General features: G+C 38.9%; 1 protein-coding gene across 4 annotated transcripts in view; it reads right to left on the minus strand.

Annotated features, from left to right (window-relative positions):
- The window catches only part of CFTR (cystic fibrosis transmembrane conductance regulator), an 84025-nt gene that overhangs the window by 16327 nt on the left and 53992 nt on the right, over positions 1–13706 (minus strand). For all 4 annotated transcript variants that reach the window (XM_040700270.2, XM_015275972.4, NM_001105666.2 and 1 more), the window contains 4 exons: positions 13414–13493; positions 8932–9082; positions 7592–7819; positions 6150–6250 (listed from right to left, as the gene is read on the minus strand). In XM_040700270.2, coding sequence (XP_040556204.1) covers positions 6150–6250; positions 7592–7819; positions 8932–9082; positions 13414–13493 — 560 coding nt within the window. The remainder of the gene's footprint in view (positions 1–6149; positions 6251–7591; positions 7820–8931; positions 9083–13413; positions 13494–13706) is intronic.

A 13706-nucleotide genomic window follows, 5' to 3' on the forward strand; every position in this document is an offset into this window, starting at 1 on the left:
TTGGTATGCGCTATTCAGCCCAGTTTTGCAGGTTTAACTGAAATGCCAAACTGCAGAACCCAGTCATGTTTAGTTAAAGTCTTCAGTTTTAGATGGACCAAATCACTGGTGATGTACGTGTTTCTCCACTGACTGTACCCCTTGCTTCAAAAATAGGTGAGCTTCCTCTACACTGTAGATTGTATGCACCTTAGTCCACCTAATCTTATTAACTAGAGTCTTTACTTTTATTTTACTTTTACTTTAAATTTTACTTTTGAAAACAGGAGTAAACTATAAGGTACTGTCAATTCTTATTGGCCATTAAGTCTTTAGCAAAATAAATACGTAAATACATACAGACATGTATTGCATCCAAGAGTATTTAGGCCTTATTATGAGCATTTATTCTCTAATATGTACTCCCAGTATCGTATTGCTCTTAAATGATAGTACAGAAATATCTTTGTACATCTTTGACCTTATTAAACTGTTTTTGCATTCCTTCAGCAAACTCATGCTACTTGTATTACCATTCCTTCCCGCTCTTCTCTCCAGATTTAAATATCTCATTCAGTGGAATTTCCATGCAAAAGCAAATGTATAATGCATGAAAATACTGGGAAAATTGCTTACCTCTCTTAGCATCTTGAAACAAAACTGTGACAGAAGTTTTGAAAAGTGTGCTAATATGCCAGCCTATTGATTGCAATTTCATTTCAATTGCTATGCAAGATGGAAAGGCATAGCCATCATTATGTTCACATATGAATGTCGTCTAATTTTGATCATACGTGCAGGAAGACCTTGGATGAGACAGACCATTTTATTCTTTCTGACCGAACTCAGTAAACCCCAATAACGAACACCATGCATTCACTTTCACTGGTGTTAGTATCTTTCTTTTATTCCCAGAAATCTTATATTTTTAGAAATACTGCATCTGCAGAAATATCTGCAGAGCTTCTTTCTTGTCTTCACAAAGAGCAATGAAATTCTGTACAAAAAAAGGGAATCCCTGTAACTATCCAAGAGATCTTAGCATTGCACATCTGCTAAAATCTGGCCAAAGAGTCTTGCCTTATAAAATTTAATCTCCATAATCCAGCTCCCCTGACAAATTTATCACTCACTTCACATGTCAAGATATTTTAGACAGCTTAGTACTTTAAATCAATTGAAAAGATGCTTTTCTGGTTCTATAATTTGCATTACGATTTAGATCTGGGCAGAATGCAGCATAAATGTCAGTAACATTTTACAATGATATCCATTCTTCCTTTCAGAGACTGAAATCTTCTGTCATTCATAATGACAGGCACAGTGTAGGTGACAGAAAGTTTCTTATCTATTATTCCCATCAGCAATTTAACTGCTATATTCACATTCTCCAACTAATGCTTTAGAATGAAGGAGTATATTTACTACTTTCAGCTAAAAATGTCTGGAGCATAATACACTATTTTTAGCCTTGCCTAATTGTATTTTACTGAGACTTCAATAACATTACAAAATCTTTAATTTACTTTCTCGTTAATATCACTTAAGCTATTCTTAATGTGGCATGAGAATTCATAATATTATTAAGTAATATATAGTTCCAGAATATGGAAGAAGTAGGTTGGTTTTTTTTTGTTTTTTGTTTTTTTTACAAGTAATCTAGTAAAACTAATTCCATAAGGCTCTGTATTCTTCTGCTGGAAAGAGAGCAGTTACTTTCTCCAAACCAGACACACAGAATTTGCAGTGGTGTTGTGTGACACCATCTCCTCAAATACACAATCTCTGGAAACTGCAGTGTGCAACTGAGAAGTACTATGGGAGGTCAGTCCAGTGGCTCAAGTTGGGAAAAAAAAAACCTGTGCAGTTTGTCACTGCAAAAACTAGCTCGGTGCAGGCAGGCCATGCAGTTTCTTTTCTTTTGCTGACACATTCTGGAGGCACTTATAGGACACAGAACTCATATGGGAGTTTTGGTGAGTTCTGGCTGACAGCAAGTTGAACGTGAGCCAGCAGTGAGCCTTGGCAGCCCAAAGGGCCAACTGCACCCTGTGGTGCACCAGGCCCAGCACAGCCACCGGGTGAGTGGAGGGGTTATCCCCTCTGCTCTGTGCTGTGCGGCCTCAGCGGCCTGTGCTGTTTGGGTGCAACAATATGGAAGGATATGAAACTATTAAGAGTGTCCAAAGGAGGGCTATGAAAATGAGGGAGAGTCTAGTGGGAAAGACGTGGGGAGCAGCTTAATAATTTTCTGTTATTGCAAGGAAGGGCCTAGAGAGGCTGAGGCCCCTGGGTTTGCTCAGCCCAGAGCAGAGGAGCTGAGGAGAGGCCTCACGGTGCCTGCAGCTCCTCACAGGGAGTGGAGGGGCAGCGCTGAGCTCTGCTCTCTGTGACAGCGACAGAGCCCGAGGGAACGGCATGGAGCTGTGTCAGGGGAGGGGCAGGGTGGTGTTGGGAAACGTTCTTCATCAGAGGGTGGTGGGCACTAAAAGGGGCTGCCCAGGGCAGTGGTCACAGCACCGAGCTGTCAGAGTTCAGGAAGTGTTGGGACAGCGCTCTCAGACATGGGGTTTGACTTTGTGCAGTGCTGTGTGGAGCCCGAGGCTGGAGCTGATGACTGTTGTGGTTCCCTTCCAACTAGGGATATCCTACGATTCATAGGCTCCTATTCCAGATTGCGAAAATGAAATTCTTAGTTCAAACTTGTACAACCGATTTTTTTCTTTTTTGCTCTTTTTTTTCTAGATTTTGTGAACCTCCGTATGACTGCGTCTCGTTCTGAGGACTGCTATTTTGATGCAGATTATACAGTCAAGAAACTACTAAAGTTTTACCAGACTAAATAACAGTTCTCAGGTTTTCTGAATACCATGCTAATATCATTTTCCAGTTAAAAATTACCAACTGAACTGGTGAAGAGAGAACTAGCACAGAAAAATGAAAGTATGAAAACCAGCCATAAAACAGCCATTATTTTTCACTATCCTGTTTTTTAATTTGGTCTTCTTCTTTACCGTGTACTATTTTAATTCCTCAGCACCAGTGATGTACAGGGTGGAGGACAATGTAGTGTAGCAAGTACGTTTTTAATATCTCTTTGGGGAATTCTTTTTGATCTCCTTACATAAGTAATCTTGGCAATAATGAAAGCATGACAATTTCTTGCTCCCTGATGAAAGGAATTGTCCTTCCCAGTTTTAGCACTGCTATTGCAGGATACACATCAGTGAAGGAGAAGGTTTGTAAAGCATCAAAACATTCCACTGGGACTAGCCAATGCTTATCTGCAAAGGCAACACATACTGGAAAACTTATTGTTTTATTTCCTTATGGAGGAAAAAATTAAAAATATTGCAAGACTGTCTGGAGGGCTAAGAAGAAGACTGAAAACAAGCTAAAGGGGTATTAGCAGAAATGATCAAAGTGAGGAGATAAATCTAGCCTAGCTGCTAGCTTTAAATGAAACAATGGGTAGCAGTCAGAGTGACCACATGTGTTAAAAAAGAAAAAAAGAAACACCAGAGCAGATAAAGTATCAGGACTGCAGAAAATGCAGTGCCAAAACCATTATGGGGTATTAAAAGACAATGGAGATTTTTCAGTTGGAGCCAAATAAAGATGAACAGAAGTCCCTCCAAAGATGAGAATACCTGCGTATGTAAAAACAAAAATCCAACCTAGATTCTCAGATTGCTTGAAAACATATGCCAGCATTGTAGAAGCTCAAGAAGTCAGCTATATGGAATAAAGTCAAATTAGCCACCTACTTATCTGTTTGGTCAGTATTTCTCCTGGTGCATTTTTTTCTTTGTCACATGATCCCGTTTCCCTATTTTCCTTCTTCCTGTCCTTTTGCTTGCACCTATTTCACTCATGTTTCCTATCTCACATATCTTGTTAAAGAATTCAGCACAAGTTTAGTGTTACATACTAACTGCAGCAGCTGTGCCTTTAGCAGAGAGTTTCAATCACTTGCAGAAGACACCAACATATCTGACAACCAAAGAGCACCACCTGTAACTGTGTACACTCAAGCACACTTGCGTGCTGCCTTGTAAGCACAGATGTCACAGCTGATCACAGAAGGGCATAAGTGATCTCACTCAGAGCAGTGTGTGCTTATTGGTAACTGGAGACACGCAGAGATGTGTCAGTTCTCACCAATCTGATCCAACTGGGAGCTCAGAGTACCCCTTGAAAGAAATATAACCAAAATAGAACACTAAGCCAGACACACATGCAAGCCTTCTCAGGACATCCTTAACCAAATAACTGTAAAGATCTTCAAAGAGGGAAGTGTCAAATGTGGACAAAGGGTAGGAAATAATATATCTGAATTACCCAGTGAAGCCGTTTTATTGCCTTGAAACCATGAAGCTATTCTTATTTGTTTGTGCACAGAAGCAGCTTTTCAATGTCAGGAAACCGTTCTGCCAGCAATATCTATGAGCTTGGCAACTGGGATACTTAAACATCCATGGGATGGGGGTGGGCAGCAATGCAATACCAAAACAAGACCACAGTATCTATCTATAAACGGATGCACCTTTATAAGACGATCATTAATAGAACCAGTGCTCCAATATACTAGTTTGTCTTAATATAGAGAAAGCATGTAAGGCAATTTGCAGTGTTCTTTTTCAGGGGAAATGGAGTTACTTCCTAGTTACTATTAATAGATGACATTTTAGCATCAATGTATTTTTGAAAAGGGGAAGTTCTTTATTAAAACGTTAGTGTGTCCAGCACCCTCTCAATCCTATAGCAAGATCTGTGCTCATGTGAAGCATCTTGAATTTGCATTAGGCAGTATGAGTGAACATGATTCTCACACAGACTGTGATATTTCAGTGACCACATTATCCCATGTAGGGCTAAAATTGAGCTTATACAAGAGAGTTCATTAACTGTTCAGCGCCATGCCTTACCAATAGCACGTTTTACTTTCTATCAGTCACAGAACTGCATTTTGGCTCGTCTTGCAGTTTTGGCAAACAAGCCCTTGCACAAACTGCTTGCCCTTCAAGACAGCCTGTACTAACAACTGAAGAAAGAATCATCATAAAACAATTGGTGGATAGGGAAAAAATGTGTCCCTGAATGGCAGTCAGCTTTCTGGACTATCACCAATTGTATGTGTCAACAAGAGATTAGATGTTGCGAGTGGTTAATTCCCAGTTTTGGGGCTCTTAAGGATTTCCTTCAGGATGAGGGTGGTTGAATCACTGATTTAAAAAATAAATCAGCTCCATTTTTTTTTAAACAATTCATTTCAGCTAATCAGGATCTAATTGTCGCCTGTGAAAATTATTTGTTTTCCAGTGCTTAAATGCTTGGCTCGAGAAGATACTTCAGGATTCAGAGAGGGCATGACTGGATGCAAGGGATTTTTTATCACATATTTTTTTTCAGTAGATGTAATTAGGGTTTAAATGAATTTTGCCACAAGAAAAATAAATCCTAGAATGCCTTACTTGTAAGAGAGAATTGACTATCACATTTAAAATAACATAGCAAAGTTTTATACATTTAAGCTCAAGTATGATGAAAACCACCATAACAAATGTATTCTTTTATGAGTTTCCTTTCTGCTTCTCACATCTCAACAAATAGGTGATGAGATAATCCCGTGAAATGTTCTCTGCTAAAGCTTAAAGTCAATCTTAATTATTGAACTAACTACACAAATTAATCAACAAGATCAACAAGTCCAACTCCGAAGCCTTATTTCATGAGTTATTCTAAACAAAACCAGAAAAAGACTACCAGTTAAGCCTAGGAAAGACTTTTAAATCGCTTCTGATTTTGCATGAAAGGAGCTCAGCCTCATCCATTGAAACTTCCTGTGCAAAGCCCTTAAGTGGACCAAGGTTTGATTAGGTATATGACCATAAAAAAGCAACTCCAAGTCTTTCAGAAGTTTTCCCATAACTGCTATGCAATCTGAATCCTCAGGAGAATCCCTTTTCTCATCCAAGAGAACTGATCATGAAAAAACTCAGTTGATGCTGTCCCAAAGCCAGTAGGTTGCTGTGAAAGGGGTAAGGGGATTTTTTTTCACTTTTGATTGATATACAGGTCTGATAATAACTCAGTGAACACCCATAATCAACAAAGTAAAGCAGCTCCTCAAAACAAACAAACCACAGCAGAGCACACTTTATGCTTACCAAGCTGTCCACATCTATGCTTGAGTTTACTGCCCACTGCAAGGTTCCCATGATGTTCATGGCTAAAGTAAGAATAATGCCAACTCTACCTGGTCCATCACCTGCAGAGGGAAAAACAAATTTAATGTATATGAAAACAAAAGGCCAACAGAGATCAGAAAATGAATATATATTCCATACATTGCATATAAGATCCATATAACATCTTAAAATATAGATTCAAATTCTCTCTTTTATTTCATGGAAAAAAAGCATGGATTTTTTGGTTATACAAGAGGATTGACAGTTTAGTCCTCAATTAAACTCCTGGTTCTGTCAATGAATTCACTAAAAACCCGATCGTGCTTTTGCAATTCTATCTTGGTATCACAAAATCATAGAATCATAGAATGGCTTGGGTTGGAAGGGACCCCAAGGATCATCAAGCTCCAACCCCCCTGACACAGCCAGGGCCACCAACCTCCAGATCTGGTACTGTACGTATGATCAAGCATAGTATGATCAACTGTAAAATACGATCAAGTGAAACTCAGATACTGCTAGAATAAAAAACTTCATTCTCAAAGTCACTGAATTCTTGCTCATCAGCTGTCATAACACTGATCCTGAACAAAAAGTTCAATGTAAAACTGGAGAGAGGGAGTATAATGCCTGGGAATGGAAATTAAAAAAATGTAAATGAGAGCACACTGAATTAAAAACTCTTTTAAAAGTTATTTGTAGCTAAACTTGCAGCATTTTTCCACAAAGCTGAATTATTCAGTTTTCATTGGGAACTTTCAGCTCCTACTCTGCTTGTCAAAGACTGGCTACGCCTGGCCCAGCATCCAGGTAGAACTGTAAGGTATATCGTGTTTCTCCTTTGTGTACTATGTTTACTAGGAGTAGTGAGGCATTTTGGAGGTGATTTTTAATGGCATTTGAAAAAATTCACATCAGGAAATGGGTCAGCACATGGGAATTAGAAAACTGAATGAGTTCTTCCACTACTGATGCGGCTGTAAGAGATCATTAAATCTTTCCATCTTTACTCAGCCATTTGTAAAATGAGAGGAATATTAACCTTAATTTACTGATAAACTTCAAGCTATATAGATAATAATCACCATCCAAGCTTTTCAGTACATTCACATGGTTATGTTTATATGCTTTAGAAGCCACCAGATTACTTCTACAGCAGATAGGATCAAGAAAAGAAAGTTGTGGCCCCTCAGATATTATTTGCAAACTAACCCCCTCAGTGAGCCTTCTATAACAGCAAACAACTGTGGTATAACTTCTATTTTAAGTAAAACACAATTTCGACTCTCTGACATACTTAAATCAGTGACTGCAATGTATGCTGAACTGTGCAATGGTTTATTTTCAACAGAAGTGTCCACAGATGAGCTGTTAAATAGAGGCAAAACTTGCATTTCAGTATTCCAGTAAAGTTACTGTACCTGTGGTTATGATAGAAATGAATGCCACTGCACTGAAAAAGACAACAAAAATCATTTCTATCCTCATCTGAAACCAGCGCAGAGTTGACAGGTAGAGGAACCAGTTTGCCGTGTGTAGGTTCAGAGCCTTGTGAAATAGGGTTTCAAAATACGGCTGCCGCCCAAAAGCTCTCAGCGTCCACAGTCCTTTTAGGCTTGTAACAAGATGTGTGAATATTGGACTCCGAGCTGTAAAGTGTTTAAATTACAAACATCATAAACACTCATAAGAAAATACTTCTGATATAACACAAATCCACAGCCATGTGCTCTGACTCCTAGCAGTGTAACTACTGTCATTGGTTTAATTTATCTATGTTGTTGGCATACATGGTTGAAGTAATCCTAGCAGAGGATACACAACAGTGTTTGCATGAATGGGTTGAAGTTCCATTCAGTGTCTTGCCAGCTAGTGACCACATTAATTCCTCAAAGTCAGCATATTGCTTGGAGAAACACCTGGTCAGCGATAAGATGTCACAACAGAAAGAAGGCTCCTCTCCAGCCAAAATTAATTCCTACAATTCTGACAACTCCATCACGTAAGTTTGGGTGGGTTTTTTTAGCACAGATAGAGTACTTAAATGCTCTGGATTCCACTCTCTTGTCATGGTGCTAATTTTAAGGAGACCTTGCATTACACAAAAAGTGGAGTGCCAGTGCTAAACCCCTCTAAATATGAAACAAATTTAGATTTATATCTGAGCAAATTTCATGTTATGCATGAGTAAAAGGCAAGATGATTCACAACGGACTGAGGATTGTCAGATCCTGGCAATTTTTTGTAAAGCTGAACCACAGTCCTGATCTGCAAACCCACACTTCAGAATCAGTTTTTCCATTTTATTGGGAATATGCTAGTCTGATAATAGGGGAGAGGAAGAAATTTGGTCAAATAACTTATTCAGAAAAAAAAGAATTATTTGCACTCATAAAAGAAATGTATGGAGATTCTAAGGTTTTCTAATAAAGAAACAAACTTGTGAGGCACACACTAAATCTGATCACAATTTTTCAAGTTAAGTTTACTTTGAAGAAAATTGTATTTCAGGACTTTATTTGTTTTCAGCTGCAGTGGTGTTAAAGCCCAGGTTTAAATAGGTCTTCTCCATTGTTCTTTGGCAGTAGAGCACTCAGTACTGGCTGCATCAGGAACAGCAGTGCTTTTAAGGAGATAAGTGTTCTACTCCCAGAGACAAGGGCATCTTACAAGAGAAAAGGCAAAGAAGAGGTGACAGGGTGAATCACTTCTCAATTGATTTGTGGTGGATTTAGTAGTCTACCAATTTTGTTGCTCATACCTTCAGATTCCAGTTGTTTCAGCTGCTGAGAAGTGTGGAGGAAGTATGCCCTTAACACAATAAAGGCTGCTATCACAGGCACTGATGCCAGGAAGATGTAGGGTTGTAATATTGAGACTACTGTTATAGCGCCAATCACAATCAGTATTAACTGTAGAATGAAAGAAAAATACTATTGATATAGTAAACTTGTCATTTTATAGACTAGAGATTGGTGATGAATTTCCTTCCCACGGCAACTACGTATTGTTTTGATAACCATAAAGCACTAACTTAAGTAGTACTTGCAGCTGAGAACAAGGCTTCATGAAAAGATCATGAATAACTGAGACCAGATCCACAACCTATAGGAATGCCTACCTTTCCTAATACATGGCAGAAATGTTTTCTGTAGTAGAGATGGTATTGCAAACTTCTAAATTATGAAGCCAAACACATACACACAAAAACAGTAGCTGTGCACTCACTCTTCAGTTCAAACTGTAAGAATGATACTTGCTGTACCTGCAGTCATCTTTCAAACCTACTGATGCTGACCCTGTCCTGCCTGGGCTAGGTGTGCTAGGCTGTCACAAGTTGGGTGCCACTCTCCTGCAGATTCTGGGCCAATCCATTTTTCCAAGGGTCAAAAAGAATGGGAAATGGTACATCATAAATTGTGCAAGGGACTGTAACCTACATATGAAACTAGTGATTCTGGTCATCTTGATCAGAAGACAGAAGATGAGTTGTGAAAGGACTTACGAAAAGTTAGTTTCAGGAAGTTTTTTTTTTTTAAAAAAAAGATGTTTTAAGGTGACAGATGGCTCAAAAGGGAAAAATCATTCAAGTTAATCTAATTAATCTACCAGAGACTACTGCCATTCTCCTGAGACCTCATCCTCCATATCTCCAGTCAGATTTATTTAAGTCAAGTCAATCTTTACTCTAGAAGCACCTTAAGCACTTGGGCTGTTTCTGTCCCATACCTGAATCGATGAAACACAAATACATCCATGTATGCAGAATAGCAAAGCTCTACTTCATATCAAGGTGTTACCTTTCACACTTAACTACTTCAACTTGTAAATTTATCAGCAGAAGGCAACTACAAATGTACAATTTCAACAAAATGATGATCACATTGAAACATCACTGTAACTGACCAGCACACAGAATCACAGGATGGCTGAGATTGGCAGGGAACTCTGGGTCCATATGGTCCAACCCCTGCCCAAGCAGGGACATCCAGAGCAAGGTGCCCAGGACCACTCCAGACAGCTTTTGAAGATCTCTAAGGAGGAAACTCTTTAGGCTCTGGGCAACCTGTGTCAGTTCTCAGCCAACCGCACAGCACAGAAGTGCTTCCTGTTGCTCAGACAGAACCTCCTGTGTTCCAGTTTATGGCCATTATCTCAAGAAAGGAATAGCTGGAAAACAGAGCTAATTTCACATTAAGGAGATACTTGCAGTTGGTGTGTTAGCTATTAAATCTATGTGGTTTCAAGGAATGATTTGGATTTCCAGTATTCCAAGTCTGGTGTCTTCCACAGTCAGACTAGCATTTAGTGTTCAACACAGGCTTCCTACCCTATGTTTTCATCAGAAATACAATCAGTGCAATGGCAGTATCAAAGTTTATGAACAAAAATTAACAGATGGACTAGTTAAAGATTTCTTTCGCTACTTTACCCTTTCCTACTAAAAGAATGCTGACACACATGGGTTGTGCTTGTATAGGCTGTATAGCACTGGTCTGTAGAAACACAAGAATGAATTTGTGTTTATTCATTATTTCGAACTGCGGAATTTAATACCTTTTCTACATTTTACTATTAAGAAAATGAGTTATTCAAATGACATCTACCAAATTATGCAGATCCTAGGTTACTTCAGATCATAGAGTAACACAGTGGCTGTTCTAATTCCCATTTCCAGCATTTACTTAAATTTTGCAAAGACCTTGATCATACCGTATAGTTCTAATGCAGCTCCAACACCTATTTCACTAAAAAGCTGAATATAAAAATTAGTGTCCTCTCACAGGTTCAAAAAACAAAACAAGTGTAAAGACAAACAGACAATAATTTTCTCTTTCTTTCTGACTTTCTCCCAAATGTCAGTAATGAAAATCAACACACAAGCTGGCTACATTGGTATATGCTCAGGGAATTCCAGCAGAGAGTTAATGAAGATCAATTAAAAGCCACAGGACTGTGCTGCAGCAACTTCAGATGATGAGCATTTAGGGCTGGGATGGAGGCCAGACCCAGAGATTTACTCCAGTGCTTCCCATATGTCTCCATTTTTAGAGAACACAACAAGTGGCAGAGACTTCATCCAGGGTTCAAAGTGGTGATGACTGCAACAGCCAATTCAGTTAACCAATAGCGGTTCATTATTTTGAGAAAATGTGGTTAAGACCATAGGTATAAATATCTAGCGGGTTCACTATGATCTTATGAGTGAGACAATGTTAAGCCTCAGGGACTAGCAATATATGCTAGCAGCTTCTCATGCAAAGGATTTCAAAAAATGATGATGCTGCTGTTGACATAGGCATTTCAACTTGTTTAATGCCACTGCAGTCATTAACTGGCTGTAATTCATACTCTGGCAGATGGCTGCCAGAGAAAACACCACAGACACTATCTCTTGCCATTGATGTAAAATTTACTAGGTCTTCTTCCTTTTTGCACAATTGGGTATAGGTGTCTGAAGTTGAGTTGGGAAGGTGGTCAGACTCTTCTAATTGTCAAGCAGTGAAAACACAAGAGGCAATGGGCACAAGTTGAAATAGACAAAATTCCATTTAAACATGAGAAAGACCTTTTTCACTGTGGGGACAGTCAAACACTGGAACATGTTGCTCAAAGAACGTGTGGAGTCTCCACCTTTGAGGGTATCCAAAATCCAATCTGGCTGTAGATGACCCTGCTTTGAACAGAAGGCTTGAAGAGATCCTAGTGTTTGACTGTACTCTATGGACTAAGTCCACAGATCTATTCTAAATTAAACCATCCTGTGACTCTGTGATAACCAGCATACAGAGTCATAATTTCTGTCCATCTTTCAGACAAATCTGACATTGCTGCCCATGGAAGTCAGAAACTCCCAAACAATTCAAAAGCTGCAGAGGGTGAACAGAAATGTCTTCTGAGGAAACGGCTGGCAAAAAGTGTTCAGGACACTGGTAGATTTAATGAGCTTCTCTGGAAAAAAACTGGAAAGACAGGGCAACTCGTCATGCATGTCCAGGAGCCTCTACACCTGACACTCAGGAGAAACAGGTGTACCAATAGGCATTACAGGTTAGCTTCTGAAAGGCATCAGAAAAGCTACATGTAGAGACTATTTTTTTTAACCTTGAAATATGAAAAACTAGTCGGTTTCTTGTGTAGAGTTTGCCATAGGGTTTGATGGACTAACAAAATTCAGCTTGGAATAACTCCTCCATGGCAGATACAAAATGTCAGAAACAAACAAAAAAAAAAACCACCCAAAAAGACAGTAGTGAATACTATTCACGCTGAAGATGACATCAGCAATTCAGCGAATGGTTTAATATCCATGTTTACTCATTCAGCAAAGATTCATGACTTCAGCAGTGCACAAAGTAATGCTGTTACTTTCTTGAACTTCTTAAGGTGGAGCTGCACTTGCCTCCCTAAGGTCAAGAGGCGAAGTTACCAATTACTAACAAAAAGATAGGAAAGGGGACTTGGTTTTAACCAGATCATCATGTTTGTAAGAACTGCAAATCAGAGTGAGTTCACAGATGGGGTGTGCCAACAGTAGGGCTGGGACACTACTGAAGTGAGCTGGGATCCGTATAGAGTCACAGTGTCTCAGAATAGGTGAGGTGAGGAACAAGGAAAGGCAGCCCCTCTAAGAAGCACTGGAATTGTCTCTGTCTCTGTATTTCTTCAGTGTTCTCTTCAATGTGAATGAATTGGAGGTTATTCAAAGCTCATCGAGATCTGGCAATGCGTGGAGTTTCCCAGCAGCTACAATGGCACAAAACATTGCCATTAAAAATATATTAAAACTGCATTTCTACAACTCTCAGGGCATAAAATTCCTCCAAAGAATTCCTAACCCCAAACACTGTCTTTCGTAACAAGTAGTTAACAAGGGCCTCACAGACTATATTCTTCTTGGTCCAAAATAACTGAAAGGAACCAAGGAATGTCTTTTACATCTTTGAAGGTGAATGAGGACTTGTACTGAAGGGGACTGCAGGGCAAAAATGTTTCTGTGCCCAAGTACTTGAAAGTAGTTTGCGCAAAGAATGAAGGTAGACCTATGGGCAAGAACTCAAAAACAGAAGCAGTGAAGTTGACTTACAAGATAAGCACTATGTAAACAGACAGACAGACTGAAAGAAAGAGAATGTTGGGATTTAATTCCTATTAGTTCTTCTCATTATATAATTTATTTTCCTTGATGTACAACTGAAACTTTACAAAAGACATCAAAATTGAGAAATTCTATTCTACAAACCTGAATGAGATCAAATACTGTCAGTGGAAGTAAATCATCCAGTATCGCTGTATCTTTAGAGAATCTGTTGAGTATACCACCTATGGATTAAGGATAAATACATAAATAAACATTTTAACACCCTCCTCACAAAATCCTACATGTATTACTTTTACAAAACAAACAGAACAACAACAACAACAACAACAAAAAGTTTTTTTTTCTTTTTTTTCTAAATACAAAATACTAAAGGTAAGTATGAGATTTATTCTGGTACAAGCAATTCCATTACAGCTTAATGGAGTTACATCACG

Source organism: Gallus gallus, chromosome 1 (genome assembly GCF_016699485.2).
Source record: "Gallus gallus isolate bGalGal1 chromosome 1, bGalGal1.mat.broiler.GRCg7b, whole genome shotgun sequence".
Classification (NCBI taxonomy): Eukaryota; Metazoa; Chordata; class Aves; order Galliformes; family Phasianidae; genus Gallus; species Gallus gallus.